Source organism: Mixophyes fleayi, chromosome 7 (assembly GCF_038048845.1).
Source record: "Mixophyes fleayi isolate aMixFle1 chromosome 7, aMixFle1.hap1, whole genome shotgun sequence".
Classification (NCBI taxonomy): domain Eukaryota; kingdom Metazoa; phylum Chordata; class Amphibia; order Anura; family Limnodynastidae; genus Mixophyes; species Mixophyes fleayi.
The window spans coordinates 6,559,339-6,586,750 of NC_134408.1; the positions used below are offsets into that span (position 1 = coordinate 6,559,339).

The window sequence follows — 27,412 nt, forward strand, 5'->3', positions numbered from 1 at the left end:
TGTTACATATTATTCTGGTCACTGAAAGTGGAGCGAAGACAATGGAGGAGAGGAGCCAATGAGCAGAGAGCCCGAGGAGGAGGTGTGTAGGTTATAGGTAATGAGAACAGGAGGGAGGAGGGCCCTGATCACTAGAGCTTACAATCTAAAGGGGAGGGGCAGGCAAAAGCTTAACAGAAGGGGGTCAGACAATGTAAGGGGATCTGAGGACAAGAAGCCAGAGTGGGAGAGACGGAAGATGAAAGAGGGTGAGATATACTACATGGTGACATGGTGAAGCGGAGGACTGGTAGGCGTTGATGAACAGGTGGATTTTCTATGACCGTTTGATGCTATACACCTATCTGTAATAACATATCAGCTGACATTTTATATAAGTGTTACAAACTAACAAACATGACAATAAAGCAGGAAGGAGCTGGGGGCCGCCGGTGAAGGCTCGGAGGGCCGCGTGTGGTTTACATTACGGTGTATGTTGTTATGATGCTGATTAGAAGAAGCGGGAGCTGCAGAGCTATAAAGGGGGTTTTCAAAAATGTATTTTTAGTGTTACATTTGTATAAAACTGTTTACGCTGTATCTATATAACGCGCACCCACCAGGACTGGGGTGGGGCTGCCTGATGGGAGTGAGCAATGTGTATTTCAGAATTGTCTTATTTTAACTTTTTGGGGGGAATTATTGTGTGTCGACATTGATGTGTGGAATCACTATGTGTACATGGAATTATTGTGTACTCCTGATAAAGTTCCAGATAGGAATGAAACGCGTTGAGAAGTTTACCTGCGAGCTTACTTACTATAACTGAAGTGTAAGTACTGATGTACTTTGACACAATAAAGTTTTAAGATACTAATTACTTCATCTGGCCTCATTTTGGATTGTCCCGCGGACTGGAGGTTTTTCACCGGGGAACAAGACCTAGGTCAGCGGTGTTTCGCGGGCGGCTTATCCCTACATTGGGGACACAGTTTATACCACATAGTGTCATCTCGAATACATGTGAGTTCCAGCAGATTTGGAGAACAGATCTTGACATTGAATCACTGCTGAATGCAGCTTCATGATGCCACGGTATTAATAAGTGACTTACTTTTGTCAGGACATTGAGGTCATAAATCCTCATTCTGAAGGAATATATATGGGCTTTATTATGTGCTTTTATAATACTGTTTATGCTATTTACATAGTTTTCATGCACATGTGTTGATGTGTGATCAGCATATTTTTCTTCATATATGCTGGATTTGGACGTATGACCGCACATAGCATCAATATACATTGATGTAATTATATATAATTTTTATACAATCATTTTATTTCACTTATATAGTTTATTGTTGGCAATTGTATGTATAATGTTGTCTATAGCTTAGTACTGAGCGCTGTAGAATAAAACTCTGTATGTGTCATTGTGTGAAAATAATATGTGTCAGTGACACAGCATGGAATCATTGTGTATCAGTGTCACAGTGTGTCTCTGTGTCGCTGCGTGGAATCATTGTGTATCAGTGTTACAGTGTGTCTCGATGTCGCTGCGTGAAATCATTGTGTATCAGTGTCACAGTGTGTCTCCGTGTCGCTGCGTGGAATCATTGTGTATCAGGGTCACAGTGTGTCTCTGTGTCGCTGCGTGGAATCATTGTGTATCAGTGTCACAGTGTGTCTCGATGTCGCTGCGTGAAATCATTGTGTATCAGTGTTACAGTGTGTCTCGATGTCGCTGCGTGGAATCATTGTGTATCAGTGTTACAGTGTGTCTCTGTGTCGCTGCGTGGAATCATTGTGTATCAGTGTTACAGTGTGTCTCGATGTCGCTGCGTGAAATCATTGTGTATCAGTGTCACAGTGTGTCTCCGTGTCGCTGCGTGGAATCATTGTGTATCAGTGTCACAGTGTGTCTCCGTGTCGCTGCGTGGAATCATTGTGTATCAGTGTCACAGTGTGTCTCGGTGTCGCTGCGTGGAATCATTGTGTATCAGGGTCACAGTGTGTCTCGGTGTCGCTGCGTGTAATCATTGTGTATCAGTGTTACAGTGTGTCTCGATGTCGCTGCGTGGAATCATTGTGTATCAGTGTCACAGTGTGTCTCGGTGTCGCTGCGTGGAATCATTGTGTATCAGTGTCACAGTGTGTCTCGGTGTCGCTGCGTGGAATCATTGTGTATCAGTGTCACAGTGTGTCTCGATGTCGCTGCGTGGAATCATTGTGTATCAGTGTCACAGTGTGTCTGGGTGTCACTGCGTGGAATCATTGTGTATCAGTGTCACAGTGTGTCTCTGTGTCGCTGCGTGGAATCATTGTGTATCAGTGTTACAGTGTGTCTCGTTGTCGCTGCGTGGAATCATTGTGTATCAGTGTCACAGTGTGTCTCTGTGTCGCTGCGTGGAATCATTGTGTATCAGTGTCGCGGTGTGTCTCGATGTCGCTGCGTGGAATCATTGTGTATCTGTCACAGTGTGTCTCGATGTCGCTGCGTGGAATCATTGTGTATCAGTGTCGCGGTGTGTCTCCGTGTCGCTGCGTGGAATCATTGTGTATCAGTGTCACAGTGTGTCTCGATGTCGCTGCGTGGAATCATTGTGTATCAGGGTCACAGTGTGTCTCGATGTCGCTGCGTGGAATCATTGTGTATCAGTGTCACAGTGTGTCTCGATGTCGCTGCGTGGAATCATTGTGTATCAGTGTCACAGTGTGTCTCGATGTCGCTGCGTGGAATCATTGTGTATCAGTGTCACAGTGTGTCTCGGTGTCGCTGCGTGGAATCATTGTGTATCTGTCACAGTGTGTCTCGATGTCGCTGCGTGGAATCATTGTGTATCAGTGTTACAGTGTGTCTCGTTGTCGCTGCGTGGAATCATTGTGTATCAGTGTCACAGTGTGTCTCTGTGTCGCTGCGTGGAATCATTGTGTATCAGTGTCGCGGTGTGTCTCGATGTCGCTGCGTGGAATCATTGTGTATCTGTCACAGTGTGTCTCGATGTCGCTGCGTGGAATCATTGTGTATCAGTGTCGCGGTGTGTCTCGATGTCGCTGCGTGGAATCATTGTGTATCTGTCACAGTGTGTCTCGATGTCGCTGCGTGGAATCATTGTGTATCAGTGTCACAGTGTGTCTCGGTGTCACTGCGTGGAATCATTGTGTATCAGTGTCACAGTGTGTCTCTGTGTTGCTGCGTGGAATCATTGTGTATCAGTGTCACAGTGTGTCTCGGTGTCGCTGCGTGTAATCATTGTGTATCAGTGTCGCGGTGTGTCTCCGCGTCGCTGCGTGTAATCATTGTGTATCAGTGTCGCGGTGTGTCTCCGCGTCGCTGCGTGGAATCATTGTGTATCAGTGTCACAGTGTGTCTCGGTGTCGCTGCGTGGAATCATTGTGTATCAGTGTCACAGTGTGTCTCGGTGTCGCTGCGTGTAATCATTGTGTATCAATGTCGCGGTGTGTCTCCGCGTCGCTGCGTGGAATCATTGTGTATCAGTGTCACAGTGTGTCTCCGCGTCGCTGCGTGGAATCATTGTGTATCAGTGTCACAGTGTGTCTCCGTGTCGCTGCGTGGAATCATTGTGTATCAGTGTCACAGTGTGTCTCGATGTCGCTGCGTGGAATCATTGTGTATCAGGGTCACAGTGTGTCTCGATGTCGCTGCGTGGAATCATTGTGTATCAGTGTCACAGTGTGTCTCGATGTCGCTGCGTGGAATCATTGTGTATCAGTGTCACAGTGTGTCTCGATGTCGCTGCGTGGAATCATTGTGTATCTGTCACAGTGTGTCTCGATGTCGCTGCGTGGAATCATTGTGTATCAGTGTCACAGTGTGTCTCGGTGTCACTGCGTGGAATCATTGTGTATCAGTGTCACGGTGTGTCTCTGTGTTGCTGCGTGGAATCATTGTGTATCAGGGTCACAGTGTGTCTCGATGTCGCTGCGTGGAATCATTGTGTATCAGTGTCACAGTGTGTCTCGGTGTCGCTGCGTGGAATCATTGTGTATCAGTGTCACAGTGTGTCTCGGTGTCGCTGCGTGTAATCATTGTGTATCAGTGTCGCGGTGTGTCTCCGCGTCGCTGCGTGGAATCATTGTGTATCAGTGTCACAGTGTGTCTCGATGTCGCTGCGTGGAATCATTGTGTATCAGGGTCACAGTGTGTCTCGATGTCGCTGCGTGGAATCATTGTGTATCAGTGTCACAGTGTGTCTCGATGTCGCTGCGTGGAATCATTGTGTATCTGTCACAGTGTGTCTCGATGTCGCTGCGTGGAATCATTGTGTATCAGTGTCACAGTGTGTCTCTGTGTCGCTGCGTGGAATCATTGTGTATCAGGGTCACAGTGTGTCTCGGTGTCACTGCGTGGAATCATTGTGTATCAGTGTCACAGTGTGTCTCTGTGTCGCTGCGTGGAATCATTGTGTATCAGGGTCACAGTGTGTCTCGATGTCGCTGCGTGGAATCATTGTGTATCAGTGTCACAGTGTGTCTCGGTGTCGCTGCGTGGAATCATTGTGTATCAGTGTCACAGTGTGTCTCGGTGTCGCTGCGTGTAATCATTGTGTATCAGTGTCGCGGTGTGTCTCCGCGTCGCTGCGTGGAATCATTGTGTATCAGTGTCACAGTGTGTCTCGATGTCGCTGCGTGGAATCATTGTGTATCAGTGTCACAGTGTGTCTCGATGTCGCTGCGTGGAATCATTGTGTATCAGTGTCACAGTGTGTCTCGATGTCGCTGCGTGGAATCATTGTGTATCAGTGTCACAGTGTGTCTCGATGTCGCTGCGTGGAATCATTGTGTATCAGTGTCACAGTGTGTCTCGATGTCGCTGCGTGGAATCATTGTGTATCAGTGTCACAGTGTGTCTCGGTGTCGCTGCGTGGAATCATTGTGTATCAGTGTCACAGTGTGGGATATACCGAGCGCGGGCTTGTTGCCAAGCAGCTGGTACCATATATAATGTGGGATATACCGAGCGCGGGCTTATTTTTCTCTGGTTTTGTTTCAAAATATTGCCTTTTTGTCATAGCAGCTGTCCATCAAGCCTATTTAAGGCACATTTGGGTGTGGCTCGCAAGCCAGCCTTTGCTCGATGTAAACCCCTATACCTGGGAGGTGAGTGCATCTGATTTTAACTGCATTTTAATAGTGTTTAAAGCATATAGGCCAGTGTAGGACCTGCATATAATGAGGTACCCTTGACGTTGGGATGCAGGCTTAAGTCCAGGGGCGGATTGGCCATACAACCTACCGGGACTTTTCCCGGCAGGCCGCTGGCCTCAGGAGGCCGCTGCATGTATTTTTTCTTTTTTAAAAAAAAAAAAATTGTAAGTCCCCGCTCCCCCCCTCCCCCGGAACGGGTGCTAGCGGAGGGGGTCTGTGTGATAGTGGATTGCTGGCCCCTCCTTCAGGACCAGCCACCTTCCTGAATGTGGCCGCGGCGCGGTTCCCTGTGTCTGGCTGCTTCCTCCTATCAGAGCTATAGACAGGAGTCACATGGGACGCCACCTGTCACGTGATGCACATCCCATGTGACTCCTATCTATAGCACTGATAGGAGGAAGCAGCCAGACATGCAGAGCGGCAGGAGAGGCCGTCTGCATCTCTCAGACAGCGGATGTTACAAGGTAAGTGTAAGTGGGAGGGGAGAGGAGAGGTATGTTAATACAGTGTGTGATTGGGGGGCTTTTAGTATATAGATAGTGTGTGAGGGAAGGAGGGGTATGTTAATATAGTGTGTGAGTGTGATGGGGGGCTTTTAAAAAATAAAATAAAAACATTAAAAAAAAAATAAAAAAAATATACATATATATATATATATATATATATATATATAGTGTGTGAAGGGGGGTTCTTAATATTAAGTGCAAGGGATGGAAGGGAGGGGGGTTCTTAAAAGAGAGTGTGAGGGGGTTTCTTAATATCATTTATGTGGGAGGTAGGCTATTAAATTAATGGTGGTGTTTAGGTGGGGGCTAATTATTTAATGGGTAATATCTTATTTGTGGGATGATGGTGGGGCAATTTCATTTATTGGTGGGGCCTAATAATTTAAGATGGGGAAGCTTGGGGTCTATTAATTGAATGTGGTGCTGAGTTTGGGGAGAAGATGGCTATTTAGTAAATGTATATGCTATTGATTTAATGCCGGGGATGGTTGGAGGTTTCTAAATTTCATGTACCCATTTTTTTTCCAAATAGGTCCTCAAACATTCCAGGATCCAGACAAGCAGCAACTGAGCTAAAGACACCAGCAGCTACAGGAGGTGAAAATGACAAGAACAGGACACACGTATACAGGTACACACACTGGGCACACATACTCTGGGCACACACACGGGCAGACACACTGGGTGCACACACATACTGAGCCTCGCCTACAATTTATTTGGCCCCTCCCACATGAGGCCACTTTCAGACTTTTTTCCAGGGCCACTTTAAGTTCCCAATCCGCCCCTGCTTAAGTCTTTTGATCAAAATATGAACTAATACCTCATGTTTTCATTTTGCTAGACACACACAGATATGCAGTTTAAACGATAAGCGCTGACAACTTTCTTTCAGTGTCACAGTGTGTCTCAGTGTCGCTCCGTAGAATCATTGTGTATCAGTGTCACAGTGTGTCTTTGTGTCTCTGCGTGGAATCATTGTGTATCAGTGTCACGGTGTGTCTCAGTGTCGCTCCGTAGAATCATTGTGTATCAGTGTCACAGTGTGTCTTTGTGTCGCTGCGTGGAATCATTGTGTATCAGTGTCACGGTGTGTCTCGGTGTCGCTCCATAAAATCATTGTGTATCAGTGTCACTTTGTGCTCAGACTAGACTTGGCCCCAATGTTTAGTCTGCAGATCCTGGGCTGAGTTCCCAGACACTTGGATACTGAACTCTAATGACATCATATTGTGCAGAGACTTCTCCCCTGCACTGAGGTCTGCTCTGCATTATACACTTAACTGTGTGAGTGCCAGAATGTCATTAATGAATGTACAGCCCACGGTCTGCACAGCGTGGTGCGCACAGCTGTGAATGTCATAAAACAATGCACATGTGCAAGGGCTGCGGATCACTATAGGTAATGCAGTATATCCCGGACGATCTCCGCCTATCAGATCATTGTAGACCCCCCTGTGTTACGGATAATGTCAGATACCGCAGACCATCTCTCTAAAGTCTGTACCGCATACACACAGACACTCTGTCAGTCCAGCCTGGGACGTGGCTGTCACATCGGACAGGTGGGGACAGTCTCTCTGAAAGAGACAGGTAGCACAGGGGCCCCGGGGCCCGGATCTGTGGCAGGCAGGAAGCAGGTTAATCACGGAGTAACACTCTATACTACTCCATAAGAATGTATCTAACTCCCGCTTCTAATACTTCTCATTATGTACACCTACTACATCACTAACACTCTATATTACACTCTAATAATGTATCTAACACTCTCCTCTGCTACTTCTAATTATATACACCCACTACATCACTGATGAGCACTCTATACCAGTGGTTCCCAAACTATGTGCCTAAGCTCCCTGGGGTGCCTTGGAGATCTCACAAGGGTGCCTCAGCCAGGGCTAGTGGTAAGCAGGGCAGGGGACTACTGGGTAATTATTTTGGCTTAGGGGTGCCTTGAAAACATTTTGGAGACCCTACGGGTGCCTTGAACTGAAAAAGTTTGGAATCCACTGCTCTATATTATACCGTAATAATGTATCTAACACCTTCCTCTTTTCCTACTTATTATATACACCCACTACATCACTGATCAGCACTCTATACTACACTCTAATAATGTATCTAACATCTTCCTCTTTTCCTACTAATTATATACACCCACTACATCACTGACCAACACTCTATACTACACTCTAATAATGTATCTAACACCCTCCTCTGCTACTACACATTATATACACCCACTACATCACTGACCAACACTCTATACTACACTCTAATAATGTATCTAACACCCTCCTCTGCTACTACACATTATATACACCCACTACATCACTGACCAACACTCTATACTACACTCTAATAATGTATCTAACACCCTCCTCTGCTACTACACATTATATACACCCACTACATCACTGATCTTCCATCTAGGAGCTTTTCGTTTGTTTTGCCAGATTAGTATTACTGCTGGAGAGTCGGTAACTGGTAGTAATCTTTGCGTTTGCTTGGGGAATCTTCACATGACAACAACAGATGAGAATTTAAATACAGCATTTTTTATTGTCTAAGATTTGTAATTTTTTTTATAACTCTCAGTAAATTGCAGTAATATGTGATGTTGTGTTGCTATGATAATCAGCAATGCAAAACACAACAGCCTTATCTCTAGTGGAAGGGGTCTAAGTAAGTTCTCCTAAATACGACAATCACACATTCTGCAAACAAAAGATTTGTATTTTATGAATAATAAGTTGTTCCTTATATCAACCAACAATTCAAATGTCCAAACAGAGGTCGGTGGTTACAGAAACAGATTAGAGGCACACGATTTTGTTTGCGTTCATAAACGTCACCTCACAGACTATAAGATCCAGTTTCACAACTTATTATACTCATAGCTGTGTATACTCCTAGGTATTAAAAAATGCTAAATACACAGTTTGGATGCCTGTATAGTGAATGCAGCAGACACATTTCGGAGCCAGAGAATGGGGCCAAAAAGAGGTAACATTTGAAAACAAAAATGAATGTGGGGATATGGGTCAAAATAAATGTTGTCCTCGCAAAAGAAGTTTCATTAGGAAGGTTTCCATGACACAGGGGTCAATACGGTCACGTGGACATAAAACCCAACACATAAAAACAGGTTAGTACCGTTAGGCTATTCTGGACCCCTAAGTGTCCAATGAGGCCTAGGTGGATGCATAGGTTTCCTAATGAATGATCTGGCTCTGTTCTTAGGGGTCCGCATCAAACTTTAAAATAGTTTCTGTCCACAACTGCAATATAATATGTTTGCTTGTATGGACAGCAATTATTGTAACCATCATTGAGGTACCAAATATAGCTCTGCTGTCCTTGGTGAGATGAGGATTACGTGACCCTGCATGTCCACCTGTGTCTGGGATTGAACATGTTATATGTTCCAGAGATCCTGCACCACACAGGGTCACGTCAATACCCCATGTCTCTGGAGGTTCCATATCTAAACATTTCTGGGTCTTCGCCAAGTCTGTTACTGGTGATTTATGGTGTTGTGCTTTGGAGGGGAAAAAATTTGATACAGAGCCAGAAGCTGAGATGTCACCCTTTCAAATTATATCTAAATCTCCATGTCCCTTACTCTATTATCATTTTTTTTTATATGGAAACTCCATCTGTCCAATCCACCCGTTTATTCCCCCGCTACATCATCCTCCACTCTCTGCAGGTGCCAGGCTTCTTCCTTTCCCTTAGGCCCCTCCCTTCACCCATCATCTCTTCCCAATATCGCACCGTATCTCTGCTTCCCTTTACTTCTAAAATTCTCGATCAACTTGTCTTCAATTGTCTGACCCACTTTCTCTCTTCTCACTCTCTTTTTGACCCTCTCCAGTCTGGCTTTCATCTCCTTCACTCACCTGAATCTGCCTTCACTAAAGTAACAAACAACTTACTCTTAGCTAAGTCTAAAGGTTCTTCTCCCTTCTCGTACTCCTTAACCTCTCTGCTGCACAGTAGATCATTATCCTCAGCACCATTAACTACCTAGGTCTTCACAAAATAGCTCTCTCCTGGTTTGCCTCCTACCTCTCTGTCCGCTCCTTTAGTGTCTCTGCTTTGACTCTTTCTGCCCCCATCTTTCTCTTCCTATTGGAGTCCCCAAGACTATGCACTTGGCCCTCTGCTCTTCTCTCTCTACACCACCTCTCTCGGTGAACTCATTCAATCATTTGGCCTCCAATAGCATCTCTGTGCTGATGACACGCAAATCTATCTTCTGAGCTCATCATCTTTCCTCCTGCCAATGTTGCCATCCTGCCCAATATTTTCCTCTTGGTTTATACCATAACTCTCTCTCCTTTCACCCAAGCTGCTTGGAGTCACCCTTGACTCTGCCCTCAGCCTCACCCCTCATACCCAGTCCCTCACCAAATCCTGCCACTTTCCCCTCCGTAACATCACTAAAATCCATCCCCTCCTCTTCAGGAAGCAACCAGAATTCTGGTCCATTCACTCATCATTTCTTGTCTCGACCATTGCAACCTCCTTCTCATTGGCCTTACTGACTCTCACCTTTCTGACCTTAAATCCATCCAGAATGCTGTGGCTAGGCTCATCTTCCTCTTCCGTCGCTCCTCTTCCACTACTCTTCAGCGTAAGTCCCATTAATGCCTCCATGTCCATTTCAGAATTCAGTTCAAGCTCCTTACTCTCACTTACAAAAGCCACGCTTCTCCCCCTTACATCTCTGACCTTGTCTCTAGGTACATACCCACTCGGCCACTCTGCTCTGTCTCTGACCTCCACCTCAATTCACCTTCTTATGTACCTCCTACCATGCTCGACTCCAAGCCTTGTGCCATGCTGCCCTTATTCTTTGGAACTCATTAACAAGCGTCACCCAACTTTTCCCAAACCTTCAAACACTCACTCAAAACTCACCTTTTCAAGCTCATTTTTCCTACCACCTCCTGACCATCTCATCCATTAATTCCTCTTCCTTCGCCTGCCATCTCCATTTTCTCCCAGTTGGTCCTACTCTCTCTCCCACCCCTCCCTCTAGAATGTAAGCTCTCACGGGCAGGGTCCTCTCTACCTATTGTCCCATGTCTTTCTGCTGTCTGACTCCCTTGTAGGACCAGTCACGTCTTTTGCTTCACTGTGTGTGAGTCCCCATAGCATTACTCACACTCATCTGTGCTACTTATGTGTATTATCTCATCTAGTTGTTACTTGCTTCTGTGTCCAGCGCTACGGAATCTGTGGCACCTTTTAAATAAATAAATAATAATAATATTTATCAAAATGTGATGACAATGGCGATTTTTATTATTGCTGATTATCATGGCAAAAAAAATATATCAAATATCGCTGAAAATATTCAGCAGCTCTGGCGATACTGGCCCAGAACAGCAAGGGTTAACCAGTGTCTTCGCCGGGTGAGTCTCTGGGAATGTGGGCAATCCCAGACCTGCGCTATCAGTTTCACTTGTCTAAAAAATAATAATATAAAAATAAATAAAAAAGTATAAAAAAACTGAAAATATGAAAAAATGTAAACACTGAATAAATGATTTATATAAAGATTAAAATATTTTTTGTTCAATGATTTTCTTCTTTTGCTCCGACAATACTTGTTAAGGGTGTAGTACGAGTGATCGGTGCTGTAAACACCGACTCTCTTTAATCCTCTACAATTATTCCTATACTGAACAGAGCGACAAATAAAAAATAACTACTTACTAGTAAAAAGACAGAGAGTAAATCCAAAGACAGGAGATCGCGACAGTTGTAAATGACGTCACTTACAGCTGCGACTTGCAAAGGTCCGAATGTAAAGCGGCAACGTACGGACCCAGGTAAGTATTAGCTTTACATTACCAGTTAGGGGTAGGGTTAGGGGCAGGGGTAGGGGTTAGGCCTTAGGGTTAAGACCCCTAACCCTACCTCTAACTGGTAATATAAAGCTAACACATACCTGGTTCCGTGCGTTGCCGCTTTACATTCGGAACTTTGCAAGTCGCAGGTGTAAGTGACGTCATTTAAAACAGTCGCGATCTCCTGTCTTTGGATTTACTCTCTGTCTTTTTACTAGTAAGTAGTTATTTTTTCTTCGTCGCTCTGTTCAGTGCAGGAATAATTGTGGAGGATTAAAGAGTGTCGGTGTTTACAGCACCGATCACTCGATTACCACCGCTTGTTAAATATGCTTCCCATTGCACAGAATGGTGCTTCCACCGGAGGTAAACATGTTATATGGGGCGAAAAAAGGCCATATCGCCAGAGAAAACACCCGCTTTAGCCAGCATAAGGGCTTTTCACTCTTTAATAAATATGTCCCTATATCCCCAGTTCCATCTCTATCTCCTATCGCCCCCCATCTTTCTCTGCTTAATTTTTTTTCACCCTTGCTCCCCAGCCCCATTTCTCATCCCCACCTTTCCCCAGCCCCAGCAGTCTTGTTGTGTAGTGTACTGGAAGGTAGCACATAGCCCTGCATCCCGTGTACACATTTTGCACATCCCCCCTTTCTCATTCCTCCCCTAACATCGCAAGCAGGAGCAGGGGGGGCGAGAAAGGAGGGGGGGCCCAGGACCAGGCGCACCATATAAATACAAGACCTTAAATAGCAACCTCACATTACACGAGCTACAGCCATGGAGGTAAGGAGTTCACAGACTCACATCTGCTAAATCTCTTGTTTCATTTTGATATCTCCCCCCCCAACTGTATATTGGGAGTAGAGAGTTTGATTATTGGAAGGGGGCTGTATCAAGGGGAAGCCTGGGGAGCTGGGAAGAGGTCACCTCAGGAATGTTTTGGTATGGTGCATATTTAAGGGGGTGTATGTGTGTTCCTCCAGCATTTTGTGTTGTGTTACAGGGTCGCTTGTTACTTCTGCTGGTGGTCCTTGGCACGGTGGGGAGTCAGCAATCTAAGCAGGTCCATGACAGTGGTAAGTGTGCCCAGCATTCCCGTAAGACAACTGCGTAACTCACACAGCTGTATTGTGGTTGCTCCGAAATCTATCACCAGAAACGTCAGACGAACATGGACCATACATTGTTTTAGGCTGTTAGTGTGTGTCTTGTGACAGCTTAGCTATTGCTGGATGATGTTCCCCCTTGGTTCCCCTCCATGAACTGTCAAATGATAAATGACTAGAGTTGTAGTAGGTTGGCTGTTAACCATTACCTACCCAGATGCTGTCATTTTTTCTACATACACAGTTACTCATTGTTCCCACAGCTGGGTCCTTTAGGCTCCAAGCAGAGTGTAATTACATTTGACTGTGCAGCATGTTGTACAGACACAGATTGTAGAAAAGCTGGAATGAATGTGGAGGGATTGGGCAGTAATGTGATATCACTATGACTCAATATTCCTCGCTCACATCTGTACGGGCACAGGTCCTTCTCAGCCAAATTAGTGTACAGCAACGAACCTGATGTGCTCAGTGTTCTCTATGTGGCTGAGCTAACAGTGACACAGGGTACCTCAGCCTGGGGACCTCAGTGTCTCCACCCTGAGATACAAACTCATTTTCTGTGTTATTTTCGTAGCCAAGTTCCATGCTTTTGTAGTCATGTTTCACATTGTTATTGTAGCCAATTTCCAAGTTATTATTGTAACCAAGTTCCATGTTGTTACTATTGCCATGTGTCATGTTGTTACTATAGCCATGTGCCATGTTGTTTCTATAGCCATGTGTCATGTTGTTACTATAGCCATGTGCCATGTTGTTACTATAGCCGTGTGCCATGTTGTTTCTATAGCCATGTGCCATGTTGTTTCTATAGCCATGTGCCATGTTGTTACTATAGCCATGTGCCATGTTGTTACTATAGCCATGTGCCATGTTGTTTCTATAGCCATGTGTCATGTTGTTTCTATAGCCATGTGCTATGTTGTTACTATAGCCATGTGCCATGTTGTTACTATAGCCATGTGCCATGTTGTTTCTATAGCCATGTGTCATGTTGTTACTATAGCCATGTGCCATGTTGTTACTATAGCCATGTGCCATGTTGTTACTATAGCCATGTGCCATGTTGTTACTATAGCCATGTGCCATGTTGTTTCTATAGCCATGTGCTATGTTGTTACTATAGCCATGTGCCATGTTGTTTCTATAGCCATGTGTCATGTTGTTTCTATAGCCATGTGCTATGTTGTTACTATAGCCATGTGCCATGTTGTTACTATAGCCATGTGCCATGTTGTTTCTATAGCCATGTGCCATGTTGTTACTATAGCCATGTGCCATGTTGTTTCTATAGCCATGTGTCATGTTGTTACTATAGCCATGTGTCATGTTATTACTATAGCCATGTGTCATGTTGTTACTATAGCCATGTGCCATGTTGTTACTATAGCCATGTGTCATGTTGCTTTTAAAGCCAATTTCCACATTGTTTTTCTAGCCACATTCTACGTTGATTTCCTAATCATGCTCCACATTGTTTTTGTAGCCATGTTTCATGTTGATTTCCTATTCTTTCCACATTGATTTTCTATGTTCCATGTTGTTTTTCTAATCACATTCCACATTGCACCTTACCATTGATTTGCACATGGACATCCACACGTCATCTTCTTCCGCAGGATTGGAGAGTGAGACGTACCCTGCAGACTGTGAGGATGTGTTTGACATGGGGGTAGAGACCAGTGGAGTATATGTTATATACCCAGCAGGATCAAGCAGTGCGGTGCCTGTATACTGTGATATGACTACTGATGATGGAAAGTGGACGGTTGGTTAAACACAAACATATCATGAAACTGTTTACTCTGCTCACTTTGTAAATGGGGCACAAGCTACAGTGCTGTCTCTGAATTACTGCAGGTAATCCAGAAGAGGGTCAACGGCACTCTGGGCTTCTTTCGCGGTTGGGTTGACTACAAACTAGGCTTCGGCCGAGCGGACGGAGAGTACTGGTTGGGTAAGTGAGCCAGTTCTTTCTATCAGTGTAGAGCTTCCTCCGGTAACTAATGGGAACATTTATAAATGGGCGTATGAAATTTGGAGAATTGTGGAACATTTTATTGATCCAGCCCATTACATCAAAACATTAATCTGCAGTGACAAATGTTAAATGGAACCGTAAAATCCAAAACAGATTTCCAAATAGTTTTAATGTTAGAGAGCAGCATTAGATCATACTAGAGAAAGAATAAACTCTGCCAAAATGTTTTATTTTAAAATAGAAAATAGAAGTTTTAGAGAATAGTCAGAAAAACCCAGAATACGCACTTTTGGTCTGTTTTACTTTCTTTTCTGTCATTATTATCGAACCTTTATACACTCTCCAATGTATCAGTCCATGTTACTACCAGTGAGGAAGGAACTTCATGTTGCCCCTCTGCAGAGGATCTCTCATGTCTCTCTCTCTCTTTTAGGGTTACAAAATATTTATCAGCTAACCCTACGGAAAAAGTACGAGCTGAGGGTCGAACTGGGAGACTGGGATAACAACGTGACCTATGCCAAGTATGCCGACTTCTCTCTCTCTCCTAAAGCTATAAACCCAGAAGAAGACGGATACACCTTGTACATAGAGGGGTTTTCTGATGGAGGAGCAGGTAATGTCTGTGTGTGAGCACCGTAGTGTCAGATCCTTCCACAGTCATGAAGGATGAGTTACATCCTGTGCAGAGCTCTGTGATTACCTTCAGTATAACATACATGGAAATGACTCAGCCCTAACTGAGACAATGGGGTAGATATACTGAAGCTTCTAAAAAAGGAAACATGGAAGTGTTGTCCACAGCAATCAGATTCTAGTTATCATTTAGCTAGTACAGAAATGGTCAATCAAGAGCCGCAGTACAACCCAAATATAGCTGCACATTATCCGTAATTTCAAAACAACTTTGGCATACCCACGCATCTCAAAATGCACCTACATATCCACCTGCTCCAAAATTCCACCACATGACACTCCGATCTGCCATAGGCTCCAAAATAGCCCCACGTGACCTCAGGACTCCACTTGCACAAAATGCCCCCACATGCCACACAAACCTCTCCACATGACCTCATGCCACTCACACCATCCTACATGCCCCCATGCCACTCAGAGCAACCCACATGCCACACAGACTTCCCCACATGCCACTCAGACCTCCATACATGCCCCCATGCCACTCAGAGCAACCCACATGCCACACAGACTTCCCCACATGCCACTCAGACCTTCATACATGCCCTGATCCCACTCAGAGCAACCCACATGCCACACAGACTTCCCCACATGCCACTCAGACCTCCATACATGCCCCCATGCCACTCAGAGCAACCCACATGGCACACAGACTTCCCCACATGCCACTCAGACCTCCATACATGCCTCCATGCCACTCAGAGCAACCCACATGCCACACAGACTTCCCCACATGCCACTCAGACCTTCATACATAGCCCCATGCAACTCAGAGCAATCCACATGCCACATAGGCTTCCCCACATGCCCCTCAGACCTTCATACATGCCCTGATCCCACTCAGAGCAACCCACATGCCACACAGACTTCCCCACATGCCACTCAGACCTCCATACATGCCCCCATGCCACTCAGAGCAATCCACATGCCACATAGGCTTCCCCACATGCCCCTCAGACCTTCATACATGCCCTGATCCCACTCAGAGCAACCCACATGCCAGATAGACTTCCCCACATGCCACTCAGACCTCCATACATGCCCCCATGCCACTCAGATTTTCCTACATGCCCCCATGTCACTTAGAGCAACCCATAAGCCACACAGACTTCCCCACATGCCACTCAGACCTTCATACAAGTCCCGATCCCACTCAGAGCAACCCACATGCCACACAGACTTCCCCACATGCCACTCAGACCTCCATACATGACCCCATGCCACTCAGACCTCCCATCATGCACCTCACATGTCTCTCACAGAATTTCTCACATGCCCCCACATGCAGCATTAGAAGCAAATCCAGATAAACGATGCACGTTTGCATTTGTGTTATGATGCCAAGGGTGCAAATGCAATTGTTTGCAAATCTTTGCATGCAGAGAAAATACTGCCAGCTTTTGCATGTAGCACAAACACAAGTAATGACCAGCTCTATTTTTACACCCCTCTCCCAATTCGAGGTCACTCCGCTCATTTTAAATATGCCCGGCTGCAGCGGTGCATGGTTTTGCCAAGGTGCAAATTTGCCCCTTCAAGCTAGATTTACTCTATCTGTAAATGAGGCCTGTAATGTGTAAATAATCAATAAATAATATTCAAACTTACACCTGGATTTCGATTTCCTCATAAGTTGCACTTGTGGCCCCTTTGCGTCAGAAGAGGCTGCTCTGGGTATTCACGTGTAAGTTCAGTGCAGTAATGGCGTAAATGAAGTACTCGCCCTAGAGGACGATGACTGCACTAGCATGTAGCTTTACAGTGAAGACAATACATCACTAATCTAGAAAACAGGAAACTTCTCCAGACCCAAATTAATAGCCATCACCAGCGTTGGTTCCCACTAAAGCAGGGGGACAATGAATGTAGGGTCCTCTGCCAAAGGGGTAACCAGTACCAGACTTGAAAGGCTTTATTTTCCCCCATGCAAGAGGTTACCAGACCGAACCTGTAGCCATGCCAGGGATCTCCATAGCACCCCAGGGACAGGGCGTGTTGGGGTAAAAAATCTAGTCCCCTGGAGTGGAAAATATACAACCCAGTGTTCCCAGCTATTATGGAATTACAAGTTCCAGCATAGTCATGGCTGTCAGTGCCCATTGTGGAATATGTAGCTCTACAAGGGTTGAATATAGAAGAAAATCAAATAAACATGCACATATAGGGTTAAAAAAAACCTTTTAGAACACCCTGAAACCCCTCTTTCATCATTTTATTACACAGCAAGATCGTCTTTCCAGATGTAGCTCAGTGGGACTCTTCGTAAAGAATGTAATCCGATGGAAATAATATGGAAAACCCTAATGCGTAATGATATCAGTTCCTGACGGAGCCCTGCTGCTAAATGGCATTGTCCTCAGCTGAGTGGGAGGGTCAATAGCTGCTCAGCCAATCATAAGCATTTTCCCACTCTAGCCACTGGCGATTGGCTGGGCTTCTATTGACTTATCCAGGGACGGGGCTAAGGAGCAGTTTATTCAAATATGTTTTCTTTTATTATTTCTGAGTGTTTTACATTGTGGATGACGATTCCCATAGGACCACATCTGGAAAGAAGATGTTGCCGTTTAATAAAATTGGGGATTATTAAGAGGGACTCGCTGGGGTCTTTATTTAAATGTACAATTGTTTAACCCTTTTGTGTGCATCTTTATTTATTTTCTAGTACAGCTATTGTGCACCTACATGTTCCACAACAGGGCACTGACAGCCATAGGCATGCTGGTGCTTGTGGTTCCACAAGCAGCAGAGCGCACAGTCAATAGCTGCCAAGGTGTGCTTAGATATGTAGTTCCACAATTACTGGGACAACTTGGATGGCATATTTAACTCACGTCAAGATCTATTTATATTAATAATACCCCAGTACCAAAGCCTCAGGACGCTGGGCACTGGGATTGGTTAATGATTTTAGCCACACATTTTTCTCTATTAATATTCATTTTGAATTGTTGACACCATAAAGATACGGCAGTCATAGTTGTGCCGAGGACTGGTGAATCTTTGCTCTGGCTGCATCTACACACTGGATTTCAAATTGCGCGTATCTCAAGATGCCGCCATGCCATGACTGCCACCCTGTGCCCGGCCCTCTATGTCCTCTCCATAAGTCCAGGAAGGGTTATTCTGATTCCCACTCAACTTCAAAAATTCAGGTTAGAAGGCCACCCAAACTACATATTGTTGCTTTGTATAAACATGCCACTGATATTATTTATTGCATACTTGCCAACTCTCCCTGAATGTCAGGGAGACTCCCTGAACTAGGGGTGATCTCCCTCACTCCTTGAAGAGTCTGGTATTCTCCCTGATGCTGAGCCAGTACAAGACGTGGTTGGCTTCACCATTTGTGGCATGATGACACATTCAAAAATTGTGTCCTATGTCCATGTTTTGATGCCTATGGAGGTGGCCATTTTTCATGCAGACCAAGATTTAATCAAATACTGACAGGTAAGACAACATGAATTCAGTAATGGAGACAGAAATGTAAAAGACACTTCAGTCTCTAGAGATTCATTAGCTGCTTTTCTTTAAAGCATAGTTGCCTACTCTCCCGGAATGTCCGGGAGACTCCCGCATTTCTGGGAGACCTTAATGATGCAAATATTGCGTCATCTTAGCCCCACCCCTTGCTGTAATTGCCCAAAATTGTGACAATCGTTTAGGGGGCGGTGCCAAAATGATGTAATTTGTCAAGTCTCCCCCCCCACACCCACCTCACCCAGTATCTCCCTGAAGCCAATGAGGAAAAGTTGGCAAGTATGATTTATAGATATGTATAATAAAATTTCAGGAAGTTAGCCATGCTTGGAGGGGTTGTGCACCTTCACATTATTTTGATTTAGTGGATTATAAAGATCCTCCTGTCACTTTATTCTGCAGTAATTGCTTAGTTTTTCAGCCTTCCTTCAGTATTTTAATCCAAAGTAGCGACCGGATCTCACGCGGGGTCTACCTGTAATGTACTGTATCAATGAGATTAATTACGGCTTCAGGGTTTGCTGTGACCAGAAGTGCCACAGGCAAATATGCTTTCTTTCACTCTTAACAATTATTGTTATACCATCACCCACGGGTATTGGGAGTGGTCCCAGTACTGTCAGGACAGGGAGGCTTTTTCCTAGAGTGGGCAAGTGCATTTTTTTTACATGGGAACCCCACAGCCTGTCATAGACTGGTGCTGGTTGTGGTTTTTGCAGGGGGAATGGATTCCAGGGTGTTCATATCTCCTCAATAGCGTTAGACAGCCCAGGATAGCTGGTGCTTAGCTCACTTTTGTTATGGAACAAACAGACAAATGTCCAACTCTACTTGTGGCCCTCTGTCTCTTATTCCAAGTGATGGAATGAAGCCGTTTACCAGCATAGTATTGTTAGAAAGATGCGTGTTGTAGTCAAGGTTATACTTTCCCCCTCAATCTGTTTCATATGGAAGATTGTGGATTCTGGAACGACTATGGAAGGAGACAAGCATGGGGGGAAATTGGCTCATACAAGAATTCTGATTTATTACATTCAACTGTTTATCACCTCAACACTGGCAGGGGTGGGAGGAGCCAGGAGTTGGCTGGTCAGGGGGGCATTTGTCCAGTAGTGGACTACCTTGGGCTGGGTCACTGGGCTACCAGCATTCTGTCCCTTTAAAAGATAGGCTGCTGAGCTGAGTCAGGGCTAAAATTTGCCAACCAGCCCCTGGCAGGCCTGATTCCCCAATGGAATTCAGCCCCGTGCTTATAAGACTGGGACAGTGCCACATTATGACACCACGCTCCAGATTCCCCTGTTATAGTGCCACCAGCACAGCCGGTCATCCCCGAAATAGCCTAGACTATGACCGCTGGTGATTGGATCACCTTCTTTTATAGGGGCGAGGGGGGGTATGCCGTCCTTAAACAAAAATGATTTGTTTACAGAAGTTATCAGGACACATTTAGGTGTTTATTTTGAATTGCACATCTTGTAGGATGTATGCAACTGAAAATAGACATGTAAATACCATTTATTCTGGTACATAATACGCCCGCAGCATTGGCCAAAGGCTTTTGTGAGCCGGCTGAAAATGTAACCTACACCTAATATTAAATGGGAGGTAGATGGGAAACTTACACGTATTCTCCTGGTCAGTCATGTATTTCGTTTGTCTGTTTAATAGACCAAGGGGAGAGTTTTCCCAGGATTTATTCCTTCTCCACATGAATCTAAGCCCTGGTGGTGGTAAGGTCAACCAGCGATCAGCGGCAGATGCCTCCACCAGGGACCTTCAATAATAACGTGTTTTTTTCTTTTCACTTTTAAATTACTATATATATATATATATAATGTCTTTTTAATGAAACTGAAACTGATAGTCCAAGCCCAAGCTTTCAGTTCCAGCATGAGGGGCACCTTATTATGGGTGACATGTATCATTGAAACTCGTTCCTTAGTTTGATAGATGCATATTTGCTCCGCATGCATCTGAATGCTAGATTTAAGGTTGTTCGTTAAAATGTTAAGATATGTGTAACTCAAAATACAGTCTTGTAACTCTAAGTGTGTATTGTGCATAGGCAAACGGGGCTTCTTTCCATTCAACTCTATATTTCCCCCAATGTAAGGAAACAGATAATGAGGCTGATGTATGGAGAGGAACAAATCCGGTTATTAGGTGTGAACTTTACACCTGGAAAAACTATTTTGGGCTGGCTTACAGTGAAGCCTGTGAATAGGAATACGTTGCCCCCTGCTGTTATTTTCAGGCTCCTGCATTGTAGATAACCAGAAACTGTCTATCAGTGAAGCCTGTGAATAGGGATACGCTGCCCCCTGGTGTCATTTTCAGGCTTCAACATTGTAATTCCATGGATGGGTGACTGCATCTCTGGCTCCAATGCCAGTGCATGTTCATGTCATGGCCACATTGGCTACTATATAGAGCTCAATAACTACCGAGACTCAGCTTGTAAGACATATACAGAGAGTTTCTCTTCCTCTCCTCCCTCCCTGAGCTGTATTACAAGTTTATTGTGAAGCCCCTGGCTGCTTCTCCACACTTTGTATCCTCCACCTATTCAGGTTATATGGGTCCTTTATTATTTGTTATAAATAAATGATAATAATAATAATAATAATAATTATCGTTTCACATTTGTACATAGGTAATCTATGGTATTTTGTGTTTTGTGCCAATTTTGTGCCATCTTTAAACTGCGCGTTACCATCATCTTTATTGAAATAATAGATTAGACCAAACGGTTTTACCACATTGTATTGAAACTATATTTTTGATATAGATTTTTTTTTGCATTTAGCATTTTTTTGCATTTTTTGCATTGCGCGTGCTCAGAGAACAAGCGCAGACAATAGCGATCAATGCAAAGTTTTACGGATCTCAGCTGATACGTCTGAAATCCGTAAAGTGGGTAGAACTGGGGGTGAATGGACGTTTGGACGTTAAGCATCAGTAAGGGCGTGTAGATGCTACTGCGCTCAGATGCAGACCTTGGAAGTGCGCCTGTGACAAGCGTTTCTTCTGCACCTGTTCGACCCGACTATATAATACATCTTTTTTTTTGTTATTGTTGGTTTCTTTCCACTAAACGTGTTTTAGTGTAGAAAATGGGAAGAATAAGGTTTTCAAGTTGCAGTGACAGTAAGGTATTTAATAATAATATTTAATAATAATATATGTATTTAATAAGGTGTTAACATGTACATTTATATTTAGCAATGGGGGAATGTCACATAACATCAACAACCAAACACACCAGAACCTAGCAGATCCGAGTACTGAGCTGGCTAGGTACTTTCGCGCACCCTCGGAATTGAAAACAAGGCAAAACGTCATTGTTACGTCGTCGGATCTCGGATCTTGCGAGATTTGGATTCTATAAGTAACGCCCTCCACGGCGATCCAGCGCCATTACACAGAGTGAGACAGAAGGGGTAGCACAGTTCTTGGCAGTCTGTAGAGCAGTTGGGCAGCGTCATAGGTCGAATAGAAAGAGGAGGGGTAGAAATGTTCTTCAAAGTCTACAGTGACATTCAGGAGAGCTCCATTGCTCCATTGCTAATTGTCATTGCTGAAATAGAAATAATAGGTCTGGCAGGCTTGGTCTTCTAAATCTGCAGTCACATTGTACTGTGTTATATATGTAACATTCAAAGTGGAGAGCTCCATTGCTCCATTGCTAATTGCACCACTTTTCTTTTCTGCTACTGCTGTGTGGCAATGTTTCCTAGATGTGCTAGGAACTGCCGTGTGTTTGAGCCATTGCTCTGTCGCATAGCATCCAGCCAGGTCACTGCAGTCTTTGTTTGCAAGTGTATGAAAATAATATTGTGACCTGTGAGGTGGTCAAAATTGACTGCAAATGATTTGGAATTAGTGTTATTGAGGTTAATAATAATGTAGGGGGGAAAAAAAGCAAAAATATGTGATTTTAGCAAAAAATATAGGGATTTTAGAAAAAAATTGGGATCCAAAACCAAAACAGGCAAGGGCGGTTTTGCCAAAACTAAAACACGAAGTTCATACAGATTCAAAACCAAAACCAAAACCAGAACACGGGGGTCAGTGAACATCTCTACTAATCAACAGGTGTACAAATGACGTGACAGCAGTTTAATAACGGGATTAAGGGAATAGAGGGTGCAACATAGCAGCACAAGGAAATCCGAGTAAGATAATATGATGCAGATGGGATGTGTACCATATAACAGATCAATTCCAAGCCGTACATATAGTTTCCTCTGTGCACCCAGCTCCCAGTACGCACATTGTTGCGTGACGTATACCTGGCGTATCTAGAGAAAGAAATGTTATTTTATTTCTATATGTGGTATTTTGCATACTAGTAGTTTCTTATGCTTTTACTGTACACACTGGACACTTATTTATTTTAAAGATGTAAGTATCACCTTCAGGAGACCATACAATGGTTTTCTTGCTTTTTGATGAATACGTTCTTTCTCAAACAGAACTACTTATTAAATAGAAGAAATGACAATGATTTAACTGCTCGTGTGACAGGCGCTGGAGAAATTATAGAGTTGTATAAAGTGCTTGTCTCTGTGTTTAGAAGATATTGACGTAGTCCCAAATCTTACTTGACAATGTTATCAGTCAACTCCACTACTATATACATAACATAATTCCAATCATTTTAAAAGAAAACCTTGGGACAAAATAAAACTCATCCATGATTTACCCAAACCACGCTCCGCCTGGCCAACCATACCTATGTTCAGTCCTACTGTGCCACCCTTTTCCCGAAGCCATGTTTCCATCCTCAGAGGCTGTGATACTTTTGTGGTCTGAAAATAGGAACTATGCTATCAAAACTGGGACTATTTGGGAGCTATGTATGAATGCAATATTAATTATACACCATCACACTAACCCTCATATTTCTCTCCTTCAGGAGACTCTTTGTCCTATCACAATGGAATGAAGTTCTCCACTTATGACAGTGATCGAGATCACTATCCACAGAACTGTGCCTCCCTCTCCTCTGGAGGTTTCTGGTATAGAGGCTGTCACCTGGCTAACTTGAATGGACCATACCTGGGTGGGGTCCACCTCTCATATGGCAGTGGCATCATATGGACCCAATGGAGGGGCCCTTATTATTCCCTGAAGACCACTGAAATGAAGATACGTCGCGTGTGATTGCCGTCTTACCAGGTCAAGGTCTGTGACCTTGATAGTCTATAGACCAATGTTTTCTTATATCTCCGATCCTGTTGTTCCCCAGAAGCTCCTGTTCTTCCTTTAACCTGAGCCTCAATGCTTCCCATTGCTTTATATCCGTCCATGTGGCTCTTACCTGTAATCTGTGCCTTTATATTACGTATCCTCTAGTGACCCCTCTGCATGGCCCCATCTCTTCAGCCCTCAATGTCCAGCTATTATATCTGTCACATAAAGATTTTTGTACCCCCATAATTTGTATTAAAATTTACTCATTCAAATAATTGATACACACAGCATTTCTTTCACAATAAAATGAAAATAAACCCTGTTTATGCATAGAATATTTGCTTTATTTGCTATAAATATTTAGCAAGGATAAATTCAGAGAATCAGCCCCACTGAGCATATTTACTCATTTATTTTACTTACACTTATTTATATAGTGCCAATAATATTACGCAAAACCATACAGTGCAAATGTCAGTACCAAAGTCAGTACCTCTATTTTTGGACAAATTGGAGCACTTTTTACTGCAAAAATAAACTAGCGCTCAAATATGGTGGTGACCACTGGATATGTTCTATCTAATGGGAGAGTAGAAAAAAAGAACATGTTTGGGTTGTTGTGTTGGGGAGTCGAAGGACAGGGGGACTGCATAGCCTTTATCCCATTGCAAAAGGATTTGACTTGCATGAGTGCTCATCAGATGCCAGTAATCAGGATTCAGGATGACAACATTATAAGTGTGACACATGAACACAATACAGCCCTGAAGTCTCATTGCTCTTTATATGGATGAAGTTTGAACAAGGAGTGTTTAAAGAGAAAAATGAAAAGCTTGAATTAATGAAAGAGGTGATCAACCTCGTCTGCCCTTTGAAGTGATTTTTTAACACTGTCCACTGGGTGCATTTTAATTCCACAAAGGTTTATGCTCTTTTTAACTAGGATTTCAAAAGTCTTCCACCTCCACCTGGGTCCTCCACGAGGCTGTCTGGAGGTTTGGGCCCACTTGGAGCAGAGCGATTCCCATACCTCTTTTCCTCTCATATTTTTCTTCCAATAACATCGGAAGAAAAATCGTTTTAGCAGCAGTAGGTGGTAAATCTATAAAGTGACACCATAAACATTGGCGACAGATCATCTTTAAAGGTGTTTTATTTCAACAAAATTAGCATGACTTTGTAGCCTGTGTTTCCAATCAGGCAACTGTCTTGTCCAATCCAAATCCAAAAGTATTGGATTTAAATGGACAGGATAGAATACCTAGTTGGTGGGTGACCTACATTGTCTCACCAAGAAACTGGAACAAAGATGTTCCTTGCAGCTATGTCAGATCTGGCATTCTCAGTGTTTCTGCTTTTAAGGCAATTATTAATAGCATCTGATTGCCGCAGACCCATACAGACCGAGGTCCTAATCTTCTCTTACTGATAGAAGTCCTAATCATCCCTTACAGATGGAGGTCCTAATCATCCCTTACAGATGGAGGTCCTAATCATCTTTTACAGGTGTAGATCCTAATCATCTCTTACAGATGGAGATCCTAATCATCTCTTACAGGTGTAGATCCTAATCATCTCTTACAGGTGGAGGTCCTAATCATCTCTTACAGGTGGAGGGCCTAATCATCTCTTACAGGTGTAGATCCTAATCATCTCTTACAGGTGGAGATCCTAATCATCTCTTACAGATCCTAATCATCTCTTACAGGTGGAGGTCCTAATCATCTCTTACAGATCCTAATCATCTCTTACAGACAGAGGTCCTAATCATCTCTAATATCACAATAAAGCTTACCCCTCTAAATGGAAAAAAAGACAAGGCAACACTGTGACACACACACACACACCCAACAACAGAGTCAAGAATTAAAAACCTGTAAAAACAGGACACACTATTGCAAACAGAGAAATAAATAGCAGGGCCCTTCTTTTGAGTTAGAATCAAATTTGCACCTTGGCAAAACCATGTTGCACTGGAGGGGGAGGTAAATTTAAAATGTAGAGACAGATTTATAGTTGGGATACCGCATGTCATAGATCAACATTAATTTCAGAGTAAATATAAAGCTATCAAGTATTTGTGTGTTACATGAAAAAACAGACAATATTTCCCTTGCGTCCAAAAAAAATAGGTCCATTTGTACCCCTTGCATTGTAACATGGTTTGTCCGGTTGCACAGTTGCTCTTTTTCCTTGCTTTGCTCCTAACTTAAAATCAGGTCCAAAGACTACAAGAAATAATAAGACACATTTGAATAATCTCAAGTCTACTCATTGCCAAACCACTGCCGACCAACTCTATAAAAATGCATCTGTCTTGCTGCCTAGCTCCTTAGACCCCTTTCAAAGAAAACGAGGAAGTGGGTGACCTTTTATAGTGTTTCTGTAGCTCAATTTCACAAGAGTTTGTGAATATGAACTACAGAAACAGCAGTTTGGATGTTACTCGACGTCGATTTTGAAAAAATCCTCAGTGTTTTGAGTCTCAATAATCAATGCACATCGCCAGCAATTTTACTTTCATCCTCCAAAGCACAGGATAGGAAATCCAGTGGTTTTACAGTCAAAACCAATGGCTATGTGTGGGATTACTAAATCGCCCACAAAATCGGCCTTTGGGAAATGTCTTTTTAAGTTTGGATTATCCAGCAACTGAGTGGGGATTCCTTGAACGTGAAAGTGTAGAACAGCTATTAAACGTATGTCTGTTACACCAGAGTTTAAGTTTGTTTTTTCTCCAATATGGTATTTGAGTAATTATTCTGATTATGCAGTCAATCTGTTAAACATCTTAGTTGTGCTGATTGGCCATTCAGCTCTACATTTGGGAGATTTATGCCCCCATTTGTTTTTGATTGTTGCAAGTTAATCAAGGCTAAGTGGGGTCTATTCTTTTTTCGTATGAAGTTATGAAAAAAACTATTAATGCTTTGATTATCCCTCTGGAGAAGCAAAATATGTAAAGTTTGGAGAGGATATAACAATATAGGAAACAATACTATATCAAAAATATTTGCTGTTCCCAAATAAGACAGTCAAAAATGATCCCCATCGTCCACGAACCCTTGCTTTATCTAGTATGGTTCTGGTCAGGTCCTATAGTAAGCTGGAGCAGCACGGTGGCTTGGTGGTTAGCACTTCTGCCTCACAGGGCCGGGGTCATGAGTTCAATTCCCAACCATGGTCTTATCTGTGTGGAGTTTGTATGTTCTCCCCATGTTTGCGTGGGTTTCCTCTGGGTGCTCCGGTTTCCCCCACACTCCAAAGACATACTAGTAGGCTAATTGGCTGCTATCAAAATTGACCCTAGTCTCTCTTTGTCTGTGTGTGTATGTTAGGGGATTTAGATTGTAAGCTCCAATGGGGCAGGGACTGATGTGAATGAGTTCTCTGCACAGCGCTGCGGAATCCGCGGAGCTATATAAA

At 43.7% G+C, this 27,412-nt stretch overlaps 1 protein-coding gene across 2 annotated transcripts; it reads left to right on the forward strand.

The window, feature by feature from the left end:
* Positions 1 to 8: 8 nt before the first annotated feature.
* LOC142097187 (microfibril-associated glycoprotein 4-like) lies at positions 9 to 24,308 on the forward strand. Of its 2 annotated transcripts, none has more exons than XM_075178825.1 (6): positions 9 to 82; positions 12,525 to 12,597; positions 14,247 to 14,395; positions 14,488 to 14,584; positions 15,042 to 15,224; positions 23,709 to 24,308. In XM_075178825.1, the coding sequence occupies exons 1-6, from the start codon at positions 59 to 61 to the stop codon at positions 23,954 to 23,956; spliced, it is 774 nt and encodes a 257-aa protein (XP_075034926.1). In that variant the 5' UTR covers positions 9 to 58; the 3' UTR covers positions 23,957 to 24,308. The 2 variants fall into 2 exon arrangements, with proteins under 2 accessions (XP_075034926.1, XP_075034928.1); XM_075178827.1 differs by lacking the exon at positions 9 to 82 and adding an exon at positions 12,248 to 12,304.
* The last annotated feature ends 3,104 nt before the right edge of the window (positions 24,309 to 27,412 follow it).

Bases quoted from the DNA above. Each gene is read 5' to 3' on its own strand.
- LOC142097187 (XM_075178825.1), top strand. From the start codon at position 59: ATGAGCAGAGAGCCCGAGGAGGAG. The intron at 14,396-14,487 runs GTTGGTTAAACA...GAATTACTGCAG, and splicing joins CTGATGATGGAAAGTGGACG to GTAATCCAGAAGAGGGTCAA. The intron at 14,585-15,041 runs GTAAGTGAGCCA...TCTCTCTTTTAG, and splicing joins GGACGGAGAGTACTGGTTGG to GGTTACAAAATATTTATCAG.